This window comes from Lepisma saccharinum, chromosome 8 (genome assembly GCF_977018435.1).
Source record: "Lepisma saccharinum chromosome 8, izLepSacc3.1, whole genome shotgun sequence".
NCBI classification, from domain to species: Eukaryota; Metazoa; Arthropoda; class Insecta; order Zygentoma; family Lepismatidae; genus Lepisma; species Lepisma saccharinum.
In genome coordinates this window covers 8,938,467-8,964,992 of record NC_139236.1, presented here as the reverse complement: position 1 = coordinate 8,964,992, position 26,526 = coordinate 8,938,467, and the positions used below count along the sequence as shown (strand labels likewise).

Sequence of the window (26,526 nt, the reverse complement as noted above, 5' to 3'; positions counted from 1 at the left end):
GTGGGCACCTGGGAAAATCCTTCGGCCGAGATCAAGAAAATGTGGGGCCCTAACTCCACAACCCCTATATGCCTTCATGGTGTGGTGCAAAGCACAAGGGAGCACTTTAGTTTTTTACTTTGTACCTAAATTAATTTTATAACTACTAAGTGAACCTGTAACTGTTACTTTTACTTTTTAAAATGAGTAATTGTAATTGTAAGGAAAATTGCAACTTTTCCGATCAACTAGTAATGAAATTAAGACGAAATTTATTGGTTACTTTTGTTTTCATTTTAGAATGGAAGAAAATTCCATCTCCATTACGTTGTTTTCAAGATAATATGGATTTGCATTAAATTTTCTTACGACTAACATTTCCTATTATCAGATTATTTGCAATTTCGTGAAATTTATTTGTAATTCTGTATGATCATCATTCAACAAAACAACAACCCACTTGAAAAGATTCTCTCGGGCTATCGACCAGGTGAGTTCTGGAAAAGATTCCAAACTTTCGAGAGCTAATGTCACTCTCATCTTCAGGGTAGACGTCACTTCTACCCTGAAGATGAGAGTGGCGTTAGCTCTCGAAAGCTTGGAATCTTTTCCAGAACTCACCTGATTGATAGCCTGAGAGAATCTTTTCATCATTCTTCGCCAGGAAAGCTTCAAGACTTACTTAAACAACCCACTTGTAGTCTAGGCAGGAAACATGTTACCGAGTTATACTTAGAATAAAGTAACTTTATGCAATCCACAGTTATTTTTTAAGCAAATGGGAACTGTCACCTTCGATACAAGAAACCAGTGACTTGTAAAGTTTTGAAAGCACTGTATTAATAAATTACTACTTTTACCAGAACGTTATCGAACACATAAAACTTAGAGAGCAGAAAAATTGCAGTCTTCACAAAATATGCGAAAAGTGTGTTGAAATTCGCGAGAAACTCTCAAATCATGTAAAATACTGAATTTACGTTATTTTACGCCTTATTATGCATGAGAAATGTTTTTGGCATTGCTATCCTTAAAACAATTTCTCACAATGATTAGTGTTTTCGACGTTATGGCGATATACATCTAGGGTATACGATATAATATTTGCTGCCGGGATTTCAGTCACGTGAAAACAAGAACCAATCAACAAAGTTGACGTCATTTTCGAATTCAGCTAATTTTGATTCAGTAAAATATGTCGTTACAAAGCAGTCTCCCTTGGCAACATTTCCGGAGGAGTCCGGACCCACGGAGCCCATGTTGGCTACGCCAGTGTAAGAATATATATGATTCAGTTTCTTTCGAAAACTAAGTTTCCCAAACACTGCTACTTTTGACTAAGCATAGTTATTTTTCTTACTCAAGTGCAAATAAGTTCTCATTTCCAAACATGTGTGGCGCCAATTTCATGGATATTTCTACTGAAATGCTAAATTACCTTATCTTAATGTACCTTTCTGCAAAATATGAAAACACTGTTAACATAATTTTTCTGTCGAAATATTTATGTACTATCTTTGATCAAGATCTTATGTATGGGTAGAATTTAACAGGTCCAAACACATCTCATTTGTTTAATAAACATTGTGCATTAATTCAATAATCCCATCAACATTTGATCAAATTTCTATAATAGTTGTGACTCACAGTCAGGATCAATGCTCTTACATTTCTCATGTATATAATTTGATATTATTCACACATTCAGAATAATTGTATGGGCATCCATCATGCTAAAATGAACTTGAAAAAATGACACGAATTCGCATTAATTAAAAAATACACATTTGAGAATAAAAATCTAAATGTACAGTCACCAGCAATGAAAATGGAATGCCTAGATCCTGAAGTGCTGGCTTTCCCGCAAGGTGTTGTGTGTTGCCTAACTTTAACTATAAATGGATTCTAATGGCAAATTTTCAATGGTAACTTCCACACCGCCTTAGAGTTAGGCAACACACATAACGCCTTGCAAGGAAGCGAGTATTTTATGATCTAAGTGTATTTTATTGCAGGTAACTGTACATAATGACAACTATTATTGTAATTCTTAATAATTAGTGCACGTAGATATGTACCGTGAGATATTAAGAAATATTAATTCGAAACAGTTAAAAATCAAGCCCTAACGGCTTGCCACTCGCTTAGCACATGTCCCCCAAAAGGGACTGCGTTGAAATACACGCTTGACCAGATTAAATAAACGAAATGAAATATGTTTATGAACCCATATACGTCGTGATTGAGAATGACAGGCAGACAAGTGAAGATGGAACTTACCCTGTTCGGCACGCAAGATCTCGAACCCCTCTCTCTCAAAAGCTCCAGCTCTAATCTCTCTCAAAGCGATCCGAAATCTCTTTTCCGATCACTGCCGACCCTTTTTGTTCTCGCATTTCGCAATTGCATTCGTGTTCAGCCCGGCATTGACCGAACATTTACCTGAAAAACTCCTGTCTCATCATCTTTGAGTTGCGAGACTTATACCTGCACCGATAGACATTCCACACATTAGTGAAATACGTACACCCATGTTTATTATCAGGGAACGGATTATATTCAAATACATATTTACGTATGAAGCTGAAATCAGTTATGTTTTGTTTTATCTTTGCGCATCATGGCATGTAGACTCGAAAAATTCAGTTTTTATCTTCTACATACCGAGAGAGTCACCTAAAATTACCACCGGAAATATTTCGTGAACAACAATAAATGTTGAATATCTGCTTTCGCTCAACTACTTAAGGAATTACGATTTTTAATACAAACTTAGTATTTTTTTAAAATGGAAATCCCATTTTATTTTCAGCTCATTTGAAAGTGCGGAAAACATCATTACGAATGGCGTTTATTACACTGTAATACGTCAATAAGTTCTCAAGTAATTATAACGTGAAGTTGACGCTTGAAACAAACATTCTCACAAGTTGACTCGTGTGTCGTAACATACATACTCCCCTTTGACGCCATTCGCGTATCGTAGAAAGCATGTTACTCTTCTGCATACTATGTGTTGTGCTTAGGAAAGTTGTCACTTTCCAACAACTGCGGGTTACAATTAAATGTGTAGTTTCAACATAAGTAAGCTGTGAAATTATCTAAGGTTCTGATACATCTTTCTGAGTTAACAAATAATTGTTAATTAAAAAGTAAAAATTTTAAACATTCCGCCATCAGTTACATACAAAAATGTTAGTACATTAACATATTTTATTATTAATTGGCGTTCATTTATTTAAATTATAATTTTAGTACATTGGAACAATTAACTCTTCTCGTTTGGTCATGACAAATCTTTAAGTTTTCAACATTTAAACTTTGCAGCTTATACATTTTTCATTCAAATTGATTTATCCAATTTATCAAATAAAGCAAGGGCGTAACAAAGTACACTAATTAACAAGATGTTTGTGATAGTGTACATACGTCAAAACTGTTGCTGAGAAAATAGTAATTTCAGACTCTGAAAAGGCCGGGATGATACTTATCTATGCCGAGTGTAGGAAAAATGCATCACATCCGTGCAGGCTGTATGCGTGATGGCATTTCCGCTCGGCTCTGCTGACAGGCATAGTGAAGGATGCGCCTTCACGCTCAACTTCAGGTTACAATTACTTGAGAACTACTTGACGTATTACAATGTAACAAACGCCATTCTTAATGATTTTTTTCGTACTTTCAAATGAACTGAAAACAAAATGGGGGTTTCCATTAAAAAATACTAAGTTTCTGTTGAAAACCATACTCCTTACGTAGTTGAACGTATTGTGCCCACCAATTTCATGAGCCCTTTTCATACCTACTATATATCTGCGAAAGCAATTTTTCAATATTTATTGTTGTTCACGAAATATTTCCGGTGGTAATTTTAGGTGACTCACCCTGAATATAAAAATGGATGTATGTGTCTATGTGTTTGTGTGTGGGTGTGTGTGTGTGTGTGTGTGTGTGTGTGTTTGTTCCGGCATAACTCTCGAACACCTGGAGCAATTTCAACAAACTTGATACACATATCACTTGCAATGAGGAAAGAAATACTGTGGAGGTAAGACACCCCTGGCACCCCTAGGAGTGGGAGTGGGAAGGGGTAACATGTAAAAATAATCGAAAACGACCGATATTAGTGTGGAATTAATAGTTTTCGGGATCGCTAAGATTAATAGTGACACTACGAATGCCGTTCAACTCCACGTTCATCACCTCTCGGCATGGGTGGTGAGAGGGGGTGAAAAATAAAATGTCAAAAATGACCTACATTAGTGTGGAATCAATAGTTTTCGGAATCGATAAGCTAATTGGTGACATTCACGATGACATTTGAGAGAGAGAGAGAGAGGGACACTTGCTTTTTATTATCACGATCAACAAGTCACAGGGGTAGTCAGTCTATTAAGTACTGTGGAGTTGATTTAAGATCGCCATGTTTTTCCCACAGACAACTTTAATAGAAGATTGGTATAAAAAAATACCCTGGCAACGCCGGGTAATCAGCTAGTTTTCCATATTGTACATATATTAGGTTTTGCCTAATATTTTACATATTTTCGTTATTTTTACATATTATTTCCATATCTCAGAACATTTCACAACATATACTCCATATTCAATAACTACATGTCCTCGTGTGATCGAAAGAGTTGAGTGAATTTCTTGTGAAGAACTGACAAATTTGAAATATATTCCCATTACTTCTTGCGGTATTGAAAGCAGTATTAGTCAATATAAATCTGTCTTATGAGATAACAGAAGGAAATTCACGTTCGAAGACTTAAAACATTTTTTTTTCATTCATTGTTTTGGAAAGAGATATGAAAACACATTTTGTGTTGTTTTACAATTAATGTTAATGTAAGCGTGCTGTATTTTATGTAACTTGTGTAGTGTCTTACATTATTGAAAAGGTAAAAATTTTACAATTTTAAGTCCATATTTAACTTCCATATTTTGGTGAAAATTACTAAATACGTGTTTTCATATTTAGCACATTTTTACTCCATATAAACCAGTTCCCCGGTTATTAATATTATTGCAGGTATTTAAGTGTTACTATTCTCGCACTACTGAAAGTTGAATCCTACCATTATTTCCTTATACTAGGTTAATCAAAAACTAAAGGCAATTTTGTGTCTTCGAAGGAATAAACGAAGACTGGGTGTGTCTGACGTCACCACGTGTATACTTGGAATGAGTAGGAGTATCCATCGTTGCCCCATTCAGTCGAGTGTTACAGAGCAAAATGATCACATGTATGGACGCATCACTCCACGAATGCACCATCAAGGAACAGCGTGCCGTAGTGCGCTTTCTGTGGTCGGAGGGAGTCAAACCGGCAGACATCCACCGTCGGCTGTTAGCGCAGTATGGAGCAAGCAAGCACCATGACTCAACGAGTGGGTGGACTGCTTCAAAGCTGCGTGGTCGTCGGTTCAGGTAAGGTGACGATGCCCAGCAAGCGGTGTAGACGTGGCTTCGTGACCTGACCAACCAAAAACCTTCTTCACGAACGGGATACAGAAGCTGATTGCACGATACCAAAAGTGCATTGCCGTGCAGGGGGAAAAGTGATATGTGTAGTTCTTCTTCTTGGGCGGAAATAAAGATGTTATGTGAAAATTGCCTTTACTTTTTGATTTACCCTAATAAATATGGACGTGTCTCTGAGTAACTATTTCCTTAGTAAAAATTTAAGTTCTGCATATTTACGCATACTTATTTCATTTACACCACTCAGAATTACATATTTATTACGCTTAAGTTCTTATTGTTTAGAATAGCACCAACACGTGTGACACTGAAATCGTTCCGAACTCATAATCTGCATTCTAAATCTAATTTCCAAATGAACCCTTCCAGCGGAACTCCTTTCACTTGGAATTTCAGGGTTTCTTGAAATTCACGAGCAGAAATCACACATTCTTTGGCGCTCGTATTCTCTGCATTAACGGCACAACGGGTGAAATCCGAAATTTAATAAATGAAATACCAGCCACTGCTCAGTCCTCAGCCCTAGAAATCCTCATTGTGGGGGTGAGCACTCACGCACACGCGCATTTGGAGGAGGAGGGCTCCGCAAGTTCTCGAGTGTTGCCAACTCCCTAATAAAGATATTAAATTGTCACCAAGGATGCAATATTTGTACTCATACTTTCTTGAAAGGTTTTGATCAGTTTTGCCAATGTGAAGGTGTGATGAGGAAATTTCTGATGATGCCTAGAGATGCCTCACATCTAGGCAGGGCTAGAGGTCCTCAGTCTCACTCGCCGTCGCCCTTGTAATCAAGGGGCCCCGGGGTTCGATACCCGGTGGAGGCACATAGTGGTGCGGATCCCACGTTAAACTGTAGGTCGAGTCCCAATTAGCCTTTCTGTGCATGAAGTGAACTTAAACCACCAACTCAATCAATCAATCAATCAAACACACTCAATCTCACTGTATTTGCTTGTGTTTAAATGTTTCAAAATATTTTCCCCTAGTATTCATTCATTCATTTTCTTCTCAGAAGATGCAATGAAGTACTGTATTTGGCCTTTTTGTATATATCTTTGAGGAAAGAGCTTTTTCACTGAATTCATAATTAATTTACAGTATTTCAAATATAAAGTAATATATATGACTACTACTTACAACAAATAACTAGGAAAGAATATATTTTAATCTTCTTCGTCACACACCGCAAGGAACCAAGAAAGAAATCGTCTAAGTCAGAACAGAAAATTTCCAGAAGTGAAGATAATAAAAAACAGAGTATCGGCATCTAAGACGCACCTTGTTGTCAGATCTATTTCTTTAGGGAAAAAATGGTCTTTGTACACCAATAAATATGGTATAGCGATTCTTTTCGTTGAATAATAATTTTCAGAACAAAATTCATTACTGATAGTTATATAACCGTAAGTAATATTTCAATCGAACGTGTATCATGGCAAGAAGTGTACTGATTTTCCTGAAAATATTGAAAACAATTTCTGCAACTTTCGGAAAATTGATACAAGTAGATATTTATATAGACTCATTGCCTCTTATTCTTAACTATTGTATGAACTGAAATGACCATACCAACAATGTTGAAACTAACAAACACAAAACATCATAAAAGTTGCACAACAATCAGACATCGTGCTTGCCCCTATACATTGTTCTTCTGTGTGTAGAAAAGGCTGCCATCTGTCCATGAGAAATTCAACTAATATAACCACTACATCCTTGAAGCTAGTAACAATTTTGAATTGTGTGACCCAAAACAATGACTATTATTCTTACCTGTTTATTCTGCAAGAATGAACACTTAGTAATTATGCTCTGTGCCAAGAGTCTGTGGAGCAAGCCAACGAAAACGAGTTCTCTGCGCAAGAAAGCTCGACAAAGGAACGCGTGAAACGGAAAGGGATTTCATGGAGGGGCAACACCAGTGCTGCTACCAGCCGTCTGCAGCAGCGTGCACTGTTTTTCTCCGCACACTCGCTTTCTACCCTTCTCTACGAGGCGTTGCACTATATATCTGTACTCCTGGGATGTAGTATAGTGAACAATGGGTAGAGTTAGAAAACAGGAAATTTAGAATGTAGTCAATTTAGTGGAGAACCAAGGTTTTTTTTAAAAAATAAAAAAAAACCTAAGATTGCTGACCAAGGCAGTTTATTATCATGTAATATGTAACGTTTCAACCCTGTATCAGGGTCTTCCTCAGACGAAGAACTAAACTAAAATTATCAAGTACACACATCATATGTGTCATCATTTTAGTGTGAGGAAGACCCTGATACAGGGTTGAAACGTTACATGTTAAGTGTTTTTATATCTTAATAAACTCCCTTGGTTAGCAATCTTAGTGTTTTTAATATGGAACAAGGTTTAATTATATTACAAGCTTATTTTCCATTCTCTTATGTCCACTTAGGATAATGAGAATCAATGGATAGAACAGTTGAATGGAAAGACACTCTAAAAAAAAAAAAAACATGTGCAGGACGATGGGAATCTATCTCGGCCATGAAGGCAGTAAATTAATGCTCGCGAGTAAACAATCAATACCACATGATACATTGCAGGAATGCATAACAACAACCAGCAAATGCATAATGTATGTGAAACGCATCCAGGTCATATACAATGTCGATATCAGTCTGCATGATATCTACGCAACTCGACAGTTAATATTATACATGATGAGTTATTGTACGAGGAGATATATGTTGTGCAATGCATCTTACGTATACATAATAGTGTTATCTGGTTTATTGGGGGGAAAGCATCCGCCCTTCTCTCCCGCTAACGAAGCCCCATAGTATCATCAATGGCACTTTACAAGAAATTCCTTCCTTTTCGAAATGGACTACTTCCAGCCCTCGTGACGTAGCATGATGTCAGAGGACGTGGATCTGAATCCTGGGTAAGGTATAACTGTGTTACTGTGCTTGTATCACCATTATCCATTACCAGGGCCGGATTAAGACGAAATTGGGCCTGATGCTGCAGAACAATAAACACAACGACGTTATAGTTACTTCACAGCGCAAAGAATAATAGTAACTGTATAATAAGTAACGCTGTGTCTAGGCGTCCGAAAGTGGGGATCCAAATTGTTCAGCTTTCGGAAAATTCTCGTCTGTCTTCATCTGGGCCTATTTCAGTAATGGGCCTAATGCAGCAGCATCAATAGCACCCACCTTAATCCGTCACTGTCCATTACATCAGTTTCTCTACAATAAGCATAGCCTAGGGAGCGTAGAACAACCAAATTATGAACAGAAATAACTATTGCTCCACATTTTAATTAGATACCGTGATAATAGCTGCATTGTACTGCTCTGGTTTCACTTGATTCACCAAGTACACGTGTTATTCTGTTCAGACCGGTAGCTAGATATTTTGGGGCCCTAGACAGGATTGTGGTTTGGCGCCCCACCACCACCACCAAGCACCGACATTCTATGTGTTATTCGATGTTTTCTTCTTATGCCATCATTTGTCATATTTATATCCTTCAAATTTTGAAATGAAAAAACAAAGAACAACTCATTTAAAAAATATAGGTGATATTTAAAGATTCGTAGCTGCCTTTCTGTTGTGTTTTTAAATAGTATATTTAAGTTATGTCTTAGTATTTGAAGAACATCTTTAAAACGTAATATTACAGTAAAACATCGTTAAGCCGGACTTCGCTTAATCCGGACAGGCAAAAGGCAAAAAAAAGCTGATTAAAAGATTTTAAATGGGGCTAGATGTCAAGAAGAGAACTTCCCAAGGAAAAGGCAGTCAACCACTGGTGAAATTCTGTTCCCGCAGACTTTGTACTGTAGGTACTATGCTCTTTAATTACATCATAATAAACGTGTTTTGTTTCTACTGAGTTTTAATGCACTTTCTACTGTTGTTTTAGCTTATTTCAGTTAATCCGGACTTTTGTTAAACCGGTCAACTTATCTCCCCCATTAGTCCGGATTAACGAGGTTTTACTGTACTACTACTTTGAAAAACAGAAAATTCCAGCATTGTGTTACCTTAACATCAAAAGACAAGAAGAAAAAAGGTTTACAATAATAATTAAAATAAATACATAATACAGTATGTTCTCAGTAGAAAAAATGTAATTTGAAATTTTGCAACTCTGCTTTAAAAAATAACACAGTTATAAACTATGTATTATTCTAAGTACAATTTTCAGAATATTTATAAAATCTGACTGATGTCTTAGAAAGAAAATAATTAGGATTTATATTTTATTTCTTTTAATGAAGCAAAATCGTCAACAAGTGGCCCCTACCTATGTCAAATGTAAATTTCTCTGACCTTGTTGCCATTTTTTTAAAAAAAAAAAAAGATTTGAATGATGCCCTCTGTGCATTGCACACTAGGCTTCAACCTAACTAGACTTGCTACTAGCCTGATTATGTTTATTTCAATAATTTTTCAATTAGCGTAACGAATTTTCAGTTTTGACAGTTGGCAGTGCCTTGAAATAGTTGAGAGGGTCTACAAGGTATATACAGCATGATTCTGAAAGGAGGACTCAATTTCGTACAGTCATATTTTTAAACTATACATCGTATGTGAATGATCTACGTAACATTTGGAACAGGGGGTCCTAATGTTATACTCACAATAAGGTTCCAAAATGTTCCATGTGTCTCCCTGAGTAACATTCTAGACGGTAGCTGAATGCGCTAAACACCCGAAGAAGAATTCTTTCGGAACTGAGTTGTGATCCTGTTTTTTAGGTCGTCCAAAGTTGTTGGTAGAGCTGCTTCTTTTACGAATCTCCACAAGTAAAAATCACAGGGTGTGAGATCAGGAGACCTCAGGGGGCCATCACTGAAGCTTAAATCGGGGATTCCAGCGACAAATGCTTTTCCTCCTAGGAGGTGCAATGTTGAAACGAAGACGATAGGGATGCCACACCACAGTCGCAGTTTTAAACGAACGCAATATACATACATACATACATATATATATATATATATATATATATATATATATATATATATATATATATATATTGTACTGCATAGTAGTAGCAATATTGCTCTCAACTGACGCTACTGCACGGCTGTGTGCTAGGCGAGCTGTGCGATAGGGGAGCGCTCTAGTGGTGCTATTTGAAACTTTAGGATCTCATTTTTCAGATACTATGTAGATCATTCACATACGAAGTATAGTTCAGGAAATATAGCCGTACGACATTGAGTCCATCTTTTTTAATCACGCTGTATAGTATACTATAGTATAGTACAGTGGTTCTCAAACTTTATTCTAATTGTACCCTTTAGTCGTAACTAAACGTATAATGTACCCTCCCCCCATAGGTTTTCTCAGAATAGTGGGATTTTGGGTTTTGGCTGCCTGATATGTTGGAGGCGCGTATATGCAATACAGCAAAATGTCATTCTGGCTGTATGTGGAACGATAATAAACAAATAAACATTAGAATCCCACGTTTATTATTTTATTTGGCGTTCCTACGGTTACAATCCTTATGATTAGTTACAAGAATAAAAATGTGAAACACATTCATGCATAAAGTTTATAAAAAACTTTAATATTCATATACAAAAAGTAAAGAACAGAAATAAGTTTGTGAAGAAACTGTCAAGCCCAAATTTGCATTTCTTATTGTAAATCCTCAGAGTTTCTAGTGAGAAGGATGTACCTGCATAGCCTGACACAGTCTCTTGATGTCTTCATTGTGCACTTGAAACTTTCAAGGTGAGATTCGGATGCAAATTTAGTCTATTATAGATTTGGAACAAGTATTATATTTCAAGACATAGAGAAGAGTGTCAGTGACAAAATCAGTCTTACTCTCCTGTTGAGTTATAACCAGGCCTCGGAAGTTGAGGAAAAATCCTCAACATAATATAATATATGTTCATTTTGGGTCATTGTAGGCCAGAAAAAGGTGGCTTTTATTTGTCCTTTTTTGCCTTTTTCCGCGTTTTTTGGCTTATTGGTCCCTTTTTAGCCTTTTTTAGGTCTTAACGGCTTTCTTTTCAAACTTCACCTTCTTTCGACTACGTTTTTATTGCCCATTCTCAATTCGAATCATCATCAGTTCATCACCTCTTAAACATTCTTTCTGTAGTAAAGAAATAAAAAAAAGAAATAAATAAATATATTTGAACCGATCCCTGAAACGAGAGAAATACATTTTTGGACGACTGAAGCAGGTACGGTACATGGTCCTTTAATCGTAACTTGGCTGGAAGGTCGCGCTGTAAGTGGCAACTTTCTCTTGTTTTGAAGCTTTCAGCACGGTGTATACGACCAAACAGAACAAGCCTGCAAAGATCTCAAGGTGCCGTGCAGAGGGAGGGGGTGGGGAGGTTAAAACTGAAGTTATTAATTAATTTGGATCACATTTATACGTCCTCTTTTTCTGTTTTTAGGTCCTTTTTTGATATTTTTAGGTCTTTTTATAGGTCTTTTTTTTGCAATTTATAGGTCCTCAACTTCCGAGCCCAAGTTGTAAAGCTATGAAGTCTGAAACAATGAAGTCTGCTCTACATACTTGCAGCAAAAATGTTGTCCTGTGGGTATTCTCGACATTTCTCTTTCAAGCTCATCGCGTACCCTCTTCAAGTTGTTCATGTACCCCTGGGGTATGCGTACCACAGTTTGAGAACCACTGGTATACGTAGTATATTTAGTATGTACAGTAAATAGTATGTGCATGTACATATCACGGCAAGGGCAATAACATGCGAATCGTTCCTCACCACGCCCTTTCATTCTGTTTTCTGCAATACTTGTGAGTTTTCCTTCATCAGTTTTATCACTCATCTTCATCATTGCCAAAAGTGGTAGAAACGCAATGTAAAACAAGCTAAACTAATCGATCAAACAAAAAGGAATTAAGCTGTGGACAACTTTTGAATCATCATAATTCCATTTCTAAAACAGAGTAGAATGTGTAAAGATAATGATCGAAATTAGCAATGGATAATTTGCTTACTGTTGTCCATGCCGCCGATTGGATAGTGGCGAAGTGTATCTCCGATTATAAGGTAGACACATTACAAAAATATTCTGAAAGGTTTTCTAAGCATTTCATAACTAAAACCTTTAAGTGTCAGAAAATTAATGCTATTTCAAATTTTATGTGCAACGTACTTTTTCTTCTTAAGTAAAAATACATTAAATGAGAAGCGATACAGTTTATTTTAATTCCAACAAACTTAGTTTGATTTGACTTGGTGTTTTAAGTCCACTTTATGCACAGTATGGCTAATCGCGACTGGGCCTACAGTTTAAAGTGGGATCTGAACCACTTGTGCCTCCACCGGGTATCGAACCCGGGAGCCCATGATTACAAGGCAATGACGCTACCACTGCGCCATGGGGAACGCCCTAATAAACTTGGTGTTTTTGCTTCTAAAATGTATGCAATCTAATTGATTAAAGGACCTCAGTACTGTCAGGAAGAAAAGTAGTAGTGAACAAATTAGAACTGTCATCGGCTCACCGTATATCACAAACTCTGTCTGCTGCTTAGTTACAAAGCGTTATTCACCACAAAACAAATTCATTCTGAAAGATTTCCCCAGGTGAACCACAGTGCAGCATAAAACAAGAGAGATAGAATTTATTTCAAGGATGAACCTTTTGCGACTCTACCTACCTTACCATAATCGTGCATTTTTTGCAACCTCTCCTACAATTGTTCTCTCTGAGGTGAGAATGGGAGGAGGGAACAAGTGCTGACGGGATGACGCCCGTTAAATAACGACAATACGAGAACATTGCTAAGACAAAATGTGTAGAGACGGGTGCTAGGGAAAAGGGCACACTATCTGAACGGAGAGCAGTGTGTCAGCGACAGTAAAGGCTACGGGAATTCCGGAAGAGGTGCTCCAGCTAAGAAAGATGGGCTGTAAAATTGTTCGGGCTAATAAAAACATACATTAAAATACATGAAAGGGCGGGAAATTTATTCCATTTCAATGTTATAAATGTCTGCGTCTTAAAATATTAAATGCCTTAGTTTGAAAGGTAAAAATGTAACATCTTTACGTTTGGCCATCTCTGCCGAGTGTCCGGGTGTGATGCCCCACCTTGTCGGGAGAGATCGCTCATCTACGAATTATATTTAGATTACATTACATAAGAAAATGATCTTATTACAAATGACATAACTACTTCACTTCAAGTTTTTTTTCTATTCTAAGCTCTTCTTTCTTCCGTAGTACACTTGTTGCCTTACATTGTGCAGGATTCGTGTAACCACTTCGTGCAAAATAAGCAATTTTCTCTTCACTTTACTTTTCATTTGTTCCGTAATCATTTTCATAGAGTTTGATGCGGTTATTATCTTCCTCATTTAAGTTGCTCTCGTCGCTGGCATTGATTGATTGGTTTGGCGTTTTAAGTCCACTTTATGCACAGTAAGGTTAATCGGGACTGGACCTACAGTTTACAGTGGAATCCGAACCACTTTGTGCCTCCACCGTTGTTGGCATCATCAGTTGGAAGTTGAAGAGATTTTTTTAAAACTTAAAGAAAAAGATTTGAAAGCTTTCTTCAAAGTTTACGTTAGTTTTATATTTTGCTTATTTTACGTCACTTTTTCCCTATTAACTATTGGTTAATCGTGACGATGAGGATGAATGGAAAACAAAAGGCCGGTGTTCAAAACGAGAACCTTCGGTGATGAAATCGTGAGTCGAACACCCAACACACTAGGCCAGCGAGGCAGCTGTTAGGTTTAAAAATCATATATTTGCAAGATCATCACGAATCAGTACTTCTTCAAAATAAAAACGGATTTTATTGGTATATTTTAAGAAAGAAAAGAACACTATCTGTACAAATCTTCGACAAATTCAGTGGGGGCATTTCCCCTTTTTGTACGGGCGAGATGCTCCAGTAGCGACCTACCAACGCTAACAAAGATTGCAAAACAAGTGACAAAGAAACACCCACGAATGGTTTCTTATTGGTGGGACAAGAATATAGACTTAATCACACAAATCCAGTGCATAAGTGTAAGCCTATGTCTTATAACAAGTGTGAAAATGTTGATAATTCTCTTAAAGTGCTTTGTAACACCCGTAAAAAATAATTCAACCGGACGAAACTTCCATTTTGGCTTCTTTTGCACTTCACGACAGAACACTCTAGTGTCTACAGCGGAGACTACGGCAACTGAGACTTCTCTCCACCCTTCTCTTCATCCTCGTCCCCGTTGTTTCGTTACAAGTCCACAACTACCACCTTTCCTTTCGTCGCGTTCACTGCACTTTACTATAATTATTATTTTTTAAAATTTTGTTATAAGTCCAGTTCGGGACCCGTCGATTACAAGGTGACGACTTCATCGGTGAGGCCCAATTATTGTTTATTTATTTGCCTCCAAAAGGAACGTATATTCTCCTATTACATAGGCATGAACATATTATAAACAAAGAACACAAGTTCAATTATACATTTTTTCACATATTACAATCAAACATCCGAAACTGAACTTAACGTAACTTCTGTACAAAAAGCGATAGACATGAAATTTACACATGGTATTTACTATATCTATGTGGGTATTTTTAAAACATTAAAAAAATATGCTCTACATGAGCATTCAGTATGCGGAAAAAAATACTAAAGTGTAAAAAAGCTTTTGTACAAAGTAAAAAGAAGCATGGATGAAATTCAGCCTTGGGGTCGCTTAAAATAATTTTCGATTTGTATCGATGGTCTGTGTGGGTATTTATCGAACTCATAATAAAGAACGATACATTTTTACACATTTCATACATTACAGACGATTTTATGGGGTTAATTTTAGCATATTCATAAAAAAGTATGCTTTCTCTACATTACGACATGTACTGGTATCATTGGTCGTGCCTGAGGGCAGTATGAGGTGTACCGAAAAACTAGTTATGCTTTTCAATCAATGCCTATATGAAATTTGAAAAATGAAATTTATCGTGCAAGAACCTAACGTACCTAACTAATCCATTTTCTTATTCGATAAATTTTTGGATTGTTTTTACACATTTGTAATTAATCGCCAAGGCGACTGAATTATCGTATTTCTGAACAAAGTAAGTGAAGAAATGTTATCAATCCTTTTCTTGGATGTGTGTTTCTGCAGTGAGATCGTGAGTTCAACGCTTTCGGCTTCCGGAATATATGTATGTAACTTGTATATGTAACTATATAGAACGTCAGGGGGACAGGGCGTGGGTGTGTTTGTGAGTGTCCATTCATCAATTTCATCATGCCATCACATTTCCCCATCCTCGCAATTAGCCAAAAGTGGCAGAAAAGCGAAGTAAAATAACCGAATCTCTCTCTCTCTCTCTCTCTCTCTCTCTATATATATATATATATATATATATATATATATATCTTAGGCAGAGTTATTGACAACAATGGACACAGACACTTCCTACCAGTGGCGGCAATTAGGAGGACGTGGGAGGCAGTTGCTCACTTTTGCCCCCGCACTATTCTAAACATCTATCAATTGAAAGTAAACTGTCTTTGCCCCCCCCCCCCCTGTTATGGCACCTTGCCCCCCCATTTTAAAACCCAATCGCCGCCACTACTTTCTGCTAATAATGCAATTATTCTACTCATAATTGGTTCATAATGCTTAAGAAATGTTGGCACGATTATTTCTGTGTTATTTAGCTATTATCGATCATCAGTATTATCTACCAATAAATAAATAAATCGATTTATGTTCTCCTACATTTAACGTAACATGAAATCAATCAGTCAAGAAACGGGTGGCATGTGACGGGTTGAGTTGGCAACACTGTTCAGACCTGCTCTCTTATCGAACGAATGGCTTTCGTCCAGTTGGGGCGCTCGTGCACGGAGTTCAACAAGTCCCTGTATCTGCGTGCGTGAATGAGGGCTTTCAGTTGGGGAGAGCGGACCCCTTGAGTTCAATGACAGTGAGGAGTGAGAGCAATGATTGCCATGAACTGTGTCAAGTTTAGGCGCGCGGGACGCTATCCTTCTGCACGCTGGCTGAGTGTAGTGTTTGTTTCTGTTGCTGGGGATCATGACCGCGTCAATGGAAACGAAGAATAAGTCTGAACCTCGGGGTTCGAAGGTGCAACCCCATCCTTCGGCCACGGCAACCCCCGTTAAGCAGCCTGCTGCCCCTCCACCAGAAGAGGTGAGTATGCGTAAGGACTCCTTCGAACATGTTGATTGATCTGCTTTATTTTACTTCGCTTTTTGTGCCACTTTTGGCTAATTTTCGAAGATGGGGTCGAGGGATGATAATAATGAAATTGATTAATGGACACTCACATACATCCAGGCCGGGAATCGAACCCGGGACCCCTGCGTCGTAGCGCGATGTGCTAACCACTCCGCCACGGGAGTCGGCTTGTTAACATGTACTTGTAATATGCACCGACTTATGTATATAGTGGTGTAGTGTTCAGCATGGCGGAAATCTAGTTTTTAAGTCAGCACAGGTATACATTAATAGGCTAATCGGGACTGAAACAACAGATTTAAAGTTAGATCCAAACCACCATGTGCCTCCACAGGGTATCTATCCCGGGAACCCTTTATTTAAAGGCGATGACGTTACCTCTACGCCATCCGTGAGTGAGACACGTGTACTTATCACGAAGTCAAGGCTTCATGATATGATTTAATTTCATGTTCGAAAAATTATCGTGTCACAAATTGAATTATTTACACTCACCACTCAAATACAGAGTCGATCATAGTATTACAGATGAACGAATGTACAATCGCATCTCCTGAAGCTCCAATGTTTAGAAACTAATGCTACAAACGGAAATAAAGATCTATGAAATGGCAACATTTGCGTATGTTTTTTCGAGGCAACAGTGCACTGATTACTAAAGAAAAACTTCCGTCGTGAAGCTAATATAATATTAGTTTTAATCGTTTGGTAAAGAGCTAGTAATTATTTATTATAAATTTATAATCAATGTGATATAAATATTTTTTGCTGTGGCAGCGGTGGCTCAGTCGGTAACGTGTCTGACTACCATGCTAAAGGTCCCGGGTTCGATCCCCGGCCGGTTCAAATCCGGGAACTTTTCTAACGTTGGAAGCGGCCCCTGCGCCCACCCAGCGTCGAATAACATGGGTACCTGGGGAAACCTGGGGGTAAAGGCGGTCAGGGCGTGGTGCTGATCACATCACCCCCACTCACGACCGGATCAAGAAAGTGTGGAGTGTTACCCACATACGCCTTCATGGCGTGGTGCTAAGCACAGGGGAACATTTTACTTTTTTTTACTGTAATTGGTACTTGTGGACCATGTAAAGCATTGACTAACCAATTATGTGGTGTGTGTGTGTATTTGTGTGTGTGTACACATTCGTATTTTCGTTATTTGACATCGGTTCTCTATCTCTTTAGGTTAATTACAATGTAAGAACGTAGATGTAGAACAAAATACACGAATTACACTGGAGTCAAACCAACGACTTTTGTCTTCGTAGGTCATTCACGCTAACCATTCCGCTAATGAGGCTATGTAGTTGATTATTACGTTACGTATATTTACTGCCCCTTTATGCTAATTGCAACGATTAGGATAATTGATGATATGTGAAACTGACAATGGCGATCGTGACTCGAACAAGGAATATTCTGTAACGAGGTTGAGAGTCTATCACTAAATATATACGGTATGTTTGTATGTGTGCGTTCGTTCATCCGTAAAACATTGATTATAATCAATAATTATTGGCTCTTTCACGAACGATTAAAACTAATATTAGCATTATATTGGATGTATAGTTTAGTAATCAGTATATACAGTGTGTTCTTAAAGTGCCGGTACCATTAAAAAACATAGCTCGGAAACTACATGTAATAAAATAATGCTGTTGATTGCAAATTGAGTTACAACTCTCCACGTTTATATGCCATACACCTCTGGTTGCTCTCCGAATATCAAGGCGGTAATCCACTTCTGCCCATACACGCCCCAGCATATCACCAGTACTCTCCGTTATTCTTCTTCGAAGAGTAGCAACATCTGGAACAGGGGTGCGGTAAATACAATCTTTGACATACTCCCCGAAGAAGAAATCCAAGGGTGTGATATCAGGAGAGCGCGGTGGCCAGGGAATAGGACCATCACGGCCTATCCACCTACCAGGGAAGTGCCTATCCAGATGACCTCGAACATCCTTAGACAAATGAGGGGTGCCCGATCTTGTTTAAAAAATATGGTTGGCTGGCTCCAACTGAGAAAGAAGGTACTGTTCAAGCATGTCGTAGTAATGTATTTTTGTAATGGTACCGGTACTTTTTGAACACCCTGTATATAAACAGTCCTACTGTTGCCTCAAAAAACAGACTCAAAAGTTGCCATTTCATAGATCTTTATTTCCGCTTGTAGCATTGTAAGCTTGTAAGCATTGGAGCTTCAAGAGATGCGATTGTCGATTCAACATTGTTTCAGTCTCGGCGATGTATTGTTGAGATTCTTCTTGCTATTTTGAGATTAGCATATAAGGGTCACGAAGAAGAAGAAGAAGAAGAAGAAGAAGAGATTAGCATATCTTTCAGTGCGCTTTATTTTATGTTTATATATTTAGTACTTACTAATTAATTGATACTTTTTGGATTGTTGTGTGTATCAGGTAAACGAATAGATAGTGTGTGATATTTTACGTCGAGTTTTGTTGACACTAAAGCGACCTTTCAATGCCAGGAATTTTATATTTGCACTTTTCACAGTATACTGGCGATGTTGAGTGTTAGCAATTTGAATAATGAATTCCCACAAGCCCACAGATCGACGTAGCCATCAAAATCATTTGCGTCCGTTCCCTATAATCTACTATTCGAAAGATCTTAAACTTCAATGTATTTTGAAACTGCATATTTTGTTTCTGAAGCTATTCGTGAATCTGAAATTTCGACAGTTGACACGGGTGGCTCTCTTGTCCCTTCCCTGTCGTATATCAGACGTAAATATGTGTTTACATATACATCAATTCCCTGCCGATTATTTACATATAAAGTCATGTATTTTGCTTTAATAAGCACAAATTCAATCCAATAGTGGCAATTGTAAACTTGTGCTGCGTGGTTACATATATATTTAGGATAAAATTGCGTTTTTCGAGGGATCGTAGGCGTCGAAATAAACCGGAAAAAAATTCATGTCTCAATGATCCCTATTTGTGAAAGTTTCTGAGGTGACATGCTGTATATGCTTGTTTTGCTATTTACTACGAAATTACTTCCTCATCAGAAGTAGTCGCTAAATTACTGTTTGTTGGTTTAAGAGACCATTACTTCCTTTTCAGTCACCTGATGACTGAACAAGCCACGAAACTACAGTGCCAAAAAGAAAAAAAGGAAACATAAAAATTTACATTTTTTTACAGTTTGTCTTAAAATTACTCAAAAACCATTGGGGAGATTGAAAATATGAAGAGGGCCAAATTTGAATAGAGCAATATGGACACTAAAATTTAAGAAAATTATTGTCCCGATATGTCTACTGGTTTCAAAGATATACACGTTCCTCTGAAACATTGCATATTGAAAGTTCAGTGGGGAGGGGGGATTTTGAGAAAATGGACCTCTTATGATGGTCGAACAATATACTAAAATTCAGCTTTTCCCTAATTAGTTCAGGTCGCGGGTTCGATACCCGGTTGAGGCACATGACACAGTGGTTGAAGTTGAAGTGGGGATCTGACCCCGAAACCACGTAAATATGTCATAGGAAGAACACGCACATATAATTGGAACACACACAGCACAGAACTGTAGGATTGTCGGTACCAAACGCAAGTGCTATCGTGAAGGACGAATGTTCTGCTAGTACTGGCAGATATGGCACAAGTAGGACACTTGAGATATGAAGTGCATATCACTGGCAAACACAGCTCTGTGCTGTGTGTGTTCCAATTATATGTACGTGTTCTTCCTATGACATATTTACGTCGTTTTGGGGTCAGATCCCCACTTCAATTTGTTCCCATCTTGACATTTGAGGGGGGGGAGGTTGCCCCCTAAAACAGTTTTTTTAGCTGAAACACAAAAACACGTATTTCTTCCATTGGGCCCCTTTATACACCTGCCAAGTTTCATGGAAATCGGGGGAGGGACACTTAGATAACCTCCCTTGTAAGTGATGATTACAGTTATTGCATAATGAGGTAATTGTTTAATTGTCAGTTGCATATACTAATGCAATTACGTGTGTGGTAATGGAATATTGTTGTTATGCAATTAATATACCGTACGCTCGAATACTGGGATGCAGACTGATTGGAAACTGTGTGTAACTAAGTTGAGGAGCAATAACCTTATGTGCACAATAGTTATGAATTAATTGGTCTTTGCTTATATTGAAATAGATAAAAGAGAAAAATGAGCAATAATTTAGTTTTATGCGGACCTCAGAAAGTACTCTTACGTGTGCTCTTTTTTCTGGCAAAAACAAAATTTTGCAAAATAAAAACATGGCAGTGTTTTATTTCTCCCCAGATGTTATCCATCATAGTCACAGAAGCAGTGTGACAATCTGTGACGCAAATTCACTGGAGTTTGGCACACAGTGTCTCTGGTATGTTCAAGCATGGATGTATCAATGTTTTTCTTCCCTTATTCGTTTAATTAATTCCTCATTCATCCTCATCGTCGCGATTAATCAAAGGCTGAAACTGAAGTAAACGACATGAAACAACCAGTAAGAAAAAGAAAGAAAGGGATTAACAGACCTCTTTTTGCTATTCAGTTTCCATTTTCCGATCTTGCTTTCCTCCGGTAGACTTTTCATCTTCCCAGCTGTTTGTCATTCCTGTGGACGATGACAACATTGTTTTATCGCGTGTTTTTACCTTCTTGAAAAGAGCTGATCTCTTCCAATGTCTGTGAGGAAGTTTTTAGAAAATTCTTACTTCTTAATGTGTTGTGCAACCCCTGTACAATCTTGCATTGGTAGCTCTTCTCAATATAAACACAATTTGTTTTATCATTTAAATAAGAATTTTAGATAAGGGTATATTTCCCCGTATATATTGAAGAATGCAGAATCGCTACACGTGCCGATACCCCCAAAAATTCAACCAATCAATCAATTTCCAGGTGGTTGCAGAAACATTTGCGATCTACCAATTACGGGAGCTCCATTGATGGTTATTTGAAAATCATACTATGTGCAGTGTAGCACCGGATGGGTAATCAATCTATGAAATGCCAGAAGGCTTAGTCCTGTACAACTTAGTTAGAGCTCGCCTACGGAGGGAAATGCCCAAATATTTCGAATTGATTGATATTTTTGCATGAAATTGAAGACAGTATTTGGACCGAAGTATTGATCTCTGACATCCTTTTCGGAATGGTTAGAACAACTCAGTACGAAGTGAAGACAGTGATGTGCTCAAGGCGAATGGTTCTCCAACTTTTTTCCTCATTGTACCCTTTAGTTGTAACTAAACGTCTAATGTAGCTGTGGTTAGCACATCGCGCTGCGACGCCAAGGGTCCCGGGTTCGAATCCTGGTCGGGCTTGGTTGTTTGAGAATGTCCATTCATCAATTTCATCCTTTCATCACTCATCCCCATCTTCGCAAATTAGCCAAGAGGCACAAAACGCAAAGTAAAATAAACTAAATCAATCAATCAATCTAATGTAGCCCCACCTTAGGTATTCTCCGAATAGTGGGTTTTGGGAATATACTTTTTGGCTGCCTGATTGGTGGAGCGATTTGATATGTTGGAAGCGTGTATCTCCAATAGAGCAAAATGGCATTCGGGCTGGATATGGAAAGCTGGTAAACAAATAAACTTTGGAATCCTATGTTTATTATTTTATTGGGTATTCCTGTCGTTACAAAAATAAAAATGTGAAACGCATGTATGCTAAGAAGTATATAGAAAAAACTTTAATTTTCACATATTTTTCCAGGGTTATTGAAGACAAAGTAAAGAACAAAAATAAGTTTGTGAACAAACTGCAAACACAATTTTAGAGTTCTTATTGTATATCATCAAGAGTTTCTAGTGAGAAGGATGTTCCTGCATAGCTTGACACAGTTTCTTGATGTCTGACTGTGCACTTGAAACTTTAAAGCAGAGAGTCGGCTCCAAATTTTCTCTATTATATATTTCGAACGAGTATTTTATTTCAAAACATATGAAACAAAGATAAGGGTGTCAGTGGAAAAATCAGCCTTACTCTCCTGTTGAGTTATAAAGCTATGAAGTCTGATCTGCACGCGAATAGCAAAAAATGTTGTTGTGTAAACCCTATCCCAGCTAACTGTATAGCAGGGCCGCCATATCGGCAAAGAAGGAGGGAAAATCGAGTGGTGAAAGCGTAGCGTTACCATAGTCCGTACGCTAAACGCACGGCATGTCAAAAATTTGTTCTTGCAGTTTTATCTCTAATATTTCCCTAAGAAATTCTTAAACCAATCGTACGGGCCTGGAGACAAAAATACGGTCCGTTTGCCACGTGCGTTCGGTATTATCCTTTTCAGAAGTTTCCAACCCACAATCCTATTTTGAAGGAAGATTCTTATTTCTTGTAACGATAGTCTCTGTCCGTGTCCAGTTGGAAATGAAACAATTATATTTATTATCACAAAATAAATTCTCGTATTCTCTATCCATCGTTAGCTCTAGGGAAAACGATATAATACAGAAAATGTGGCAAGCTTGTACCGTAAGAAGTTGACTTGAGAAATGGCGGTATAAGATTGTCACTGCTGACTGACTTAAAAATGGCGATGCACGTTTTAAAAATATCTACTAACTGTTATTACATCATTAACTTTAATCAATACAGGTTGTCACAAATATATAACCAAAATACTAATTACTTAATGTAATAATAGTAATAATAACCCTTGGCGCAACAACCGACATGCCTCATCTAGCCTGTTACTTGGTGACGTGTGGTCAGCACGACGAGCCCCCAGTCGTTGTTATAAGGTTCCATGACCGGGTTACCCCAACTTCCTCACGAAAGGTGGGTGGCCACCGATGTATACACAAGCCGAAATCTCAGAAGAAAATTTTTACGCTTTGTTGTGCTATGGATCTAGTCGGACTGTGTTTAATACTCCAACATATACCATGTTTAATTCAGATTCTAGCAGCACCGAGAATTGATGACGTGGATGCGCATATGTTCAAAAAGAAAGCACTTGCATCCCACTTTTATAAATCAAGTGTTAACAGTAGAAATTTGCCAATTTTACTGTAAATTTTTCTCTTATGTGGTTCGCATTAATATACATTTTAGAAGACAGTTTTAGCCCCAATCTGTCACTCGTGCAGATGTGTTAATTCCCTTAAGAACTTTTGTAATTACTTTTGCTGAATTCCGTTGGACATGGTAGTGAATGAACAGGTTTCCTCTGCTATGGGGGGGGGGGGCTCAACGATGGCGTAGTGGAAATGTCGCTTGCTGCATTGTAATCAAGGTATCCCTCGTTCGATACCTGGTGGAAGAACACCCACTTTAAACTGTAGGTCCAGTCCCGATTAGCCTATCTGTGCATAAAGTGGACTAAAAACAAAACCTCAAAACTCGAACTTCTCTCCAGCAAGGGTCGAACCCCTATACCGTTTGGTTGTAAGTGAGAGCTTTACCACAACACCATCGGAGGAGCTAATATTTCTGGTAAGACGATATAAAATTAAAATATGATTTGTGAATATATAGCTATATATATATCAGAAATTATCTCCCTGTAAGTTGTGCTTCGTGCAGTTAAGTCCCAGGTTCGATACCCGGCACACAGTGGTTCGCATTCCACTTTAATCTTACTGTGCATAAAGTGGACTTAAAACACCAACTCAATCAATTAATCAATCATGCTGTTAAGTGTAGAGGCGAGGATATGGTGTAATCAGCACCAATCTTCTCCCCCGGTTCCACCAACCTCTACTCCATGATGCGGAACTGTTTGAACCAAAGATCAGCTCATGAAGGTGTGTTGACATGAAAGTTCATATCTAATTCTGGTAATGTATCCGTCTACAGCTTCTTTCTATACTAGCAAAATTAATGTTTGCTGTAAGTAATAATAAAATAAAAATAAAATGGGATCGAGAAGGAAATATGTAATGCTGAATTCGTTTAATCCAATCGGAATCCACACTTTTAAGTGGGAATTTCTGTCAGTGCTGGACACGTTGAAAATAAGACGTTCGTATTAAACAGCTCAGTATTGGAAAGTTATAGGAGAGATTTGCATATAAAAGAGTAAAATCGAATGAGAAATTTACAACGGCATGCTTGGCGAAGATTTTGAAGTCCTCTTGAGCGGCACGAAGTGGACATTACCCTTACCGGATTCTCAGACGACGAAGATAAGCGTTAAACATTAACATCCTGATAAAATCCTTAACGAGCTTCAATTGAGAAGCTGTACGCCTGGTCATCGGCTGCAGCTGCAATAACAAAGGGAGTCCCTCTGCAACTCACCCAGCGAGTGGAAGCTTTACGATGTTTCCGACCGGTGATTAATTCAGGGGTGGCCCGTGGTGACTCCCCGCGAAAATTAAAAAGTCTTCCCCCCCCCAAAATTTTGAGTAACCTGGCAGAGCATTCGACAATAGATAAGAAATTTGGCAACTATGTTGACTTTCGCTTTCTTCCATTCACTTTAATTTAACGTAAAAAGTACTTTTTGTTGTGTTGTTCTTTTTTTGGTTGAAATAAGCACTGATTTATACTTTTTTATAATTAAAAGTAAAAATAATGAACGAATTTAAACTATCGTCCGTTTTGGTAACTTCTGAATTAAGAAATATGATTGATATGATGGATCAAGTTTGTGTGAAGGTCTCAACTGAGGGGGACGAGGAACCCAGAAAGTTTCCTTGATGATGTCATCCACAGATATGTTGTAGAAGGGCTAGACATGTTAGTTTCCTGGAAATGTAAATTATTGCATGCTATAATGTTATTTTTTTATTATCTTAATTTCATTCTTAAAATGTTGGTTAATTATACTTAATTTAATTACATATCAGAAGCAAGGGTCATTTAAAAATATTAGTATTGTTTTATTGGTAATATAATTTGATGTCTATGATAACCCCCCGTGAAGTTTGATGTCCCCCCCCGGAGGAAAGTGTCTGGATTCAACACTGTTTCCGACACTAAATGAAATTCGTTCTATATTATTAATATCAATCAAGGTGATATTTTTTATTATAAATCGCCTATTATGCCTTACTGTATTTGTTAATAATTAGGGCTGACATTTTCATGAATTGCATATATACGTATTTGCTGAAACTTATACAGGGTGTACCAAAAGTCCCATTACTCCCCCCCCCTTGAATTGTACACAAACCTGCAAAATGTTATTTTAACAGCATGCGTGCGTATGATGAGAGGATGGTATACCATTATATCAGACCAATTACCACTTTTTACTCCAGAGGATCTGTGTACACACCGCCATTTTCATGGCACAGTATTATTTGCCTCCAGGTGCGATGTGAAAACCTCCGTAACATTGTCAGATCTGGATTTCGGGGTGGCCATTTTAAGAGAATTCCTCAATGATGTGTTCAGAGACAAACGGATTGGACGAGGATCGCCAAATTTACAAGCACCTTTAAAATGGCCACCCCGAAGGCCAAATCTGACATCTTGTGATAATGCGCTATGGGGGCACATCAAACAGAAAGTCGCACATAATTGTTATCAGACAACTGAGGAACTTCAAGAAGTTGTTCGCAGTGCGTTTGCTTCCTTCACGCCAGCCAAGTTATGGAGGATTTCACATTGCACCTGGAGGCGAATAATACTGTGCCATGAAAATGGCGGTGTGCACACAGAGAAAATGGTGGCCATTGGTCTGATTTAATGGTATACCATCCTCTCATCATACGCATACTGTTAAAATAACATTTTGCAGGTTTGTCTACAATTCAAAGAGGGGGTAATGGGACTTTTGGTACACCCTGTAGAATATCACGTTATGAAAACTAATTAAATAATACTGGTTTGTTAGGGTGCAATATAATAACAGGTGGGGTAGCAGCCCGTGAGGGCCAGTGCCTACGTATCGACTGCCAGCCTCACCCTCACCAGTGATGGGAGATCAT

The 26,526-nt window shown here is 37.9% G+C and overlaps 1 protein-coding gene across 1 annotated transcript in view; it reads left to right on the top strand.

Moving 5' to 3' along the window:
• Nucleotides 1-16,303: 16,303 nt before the first annotated feature.
• The window catches only part of Dpp10 (Dipeptidyl peptidase 10), a 283,634-nt gene continuing 273,411 nt past the window's right edge, over nucleotides 16,304-26,526 (top strand). Inside the window, exon 1 of the mRNA XM_083126292.1 lies at nucleotides 16,304-16,606. Coding sequence (XP_082982418.1) covers nucleotides 16,490-16,606 — 117 coding nt within the window. The 5' untranslated portion in view covers nucleotides 16,304-16,489. The remainder of the gene's footprint in view (nucleotides 16,607-26,526) is intronic.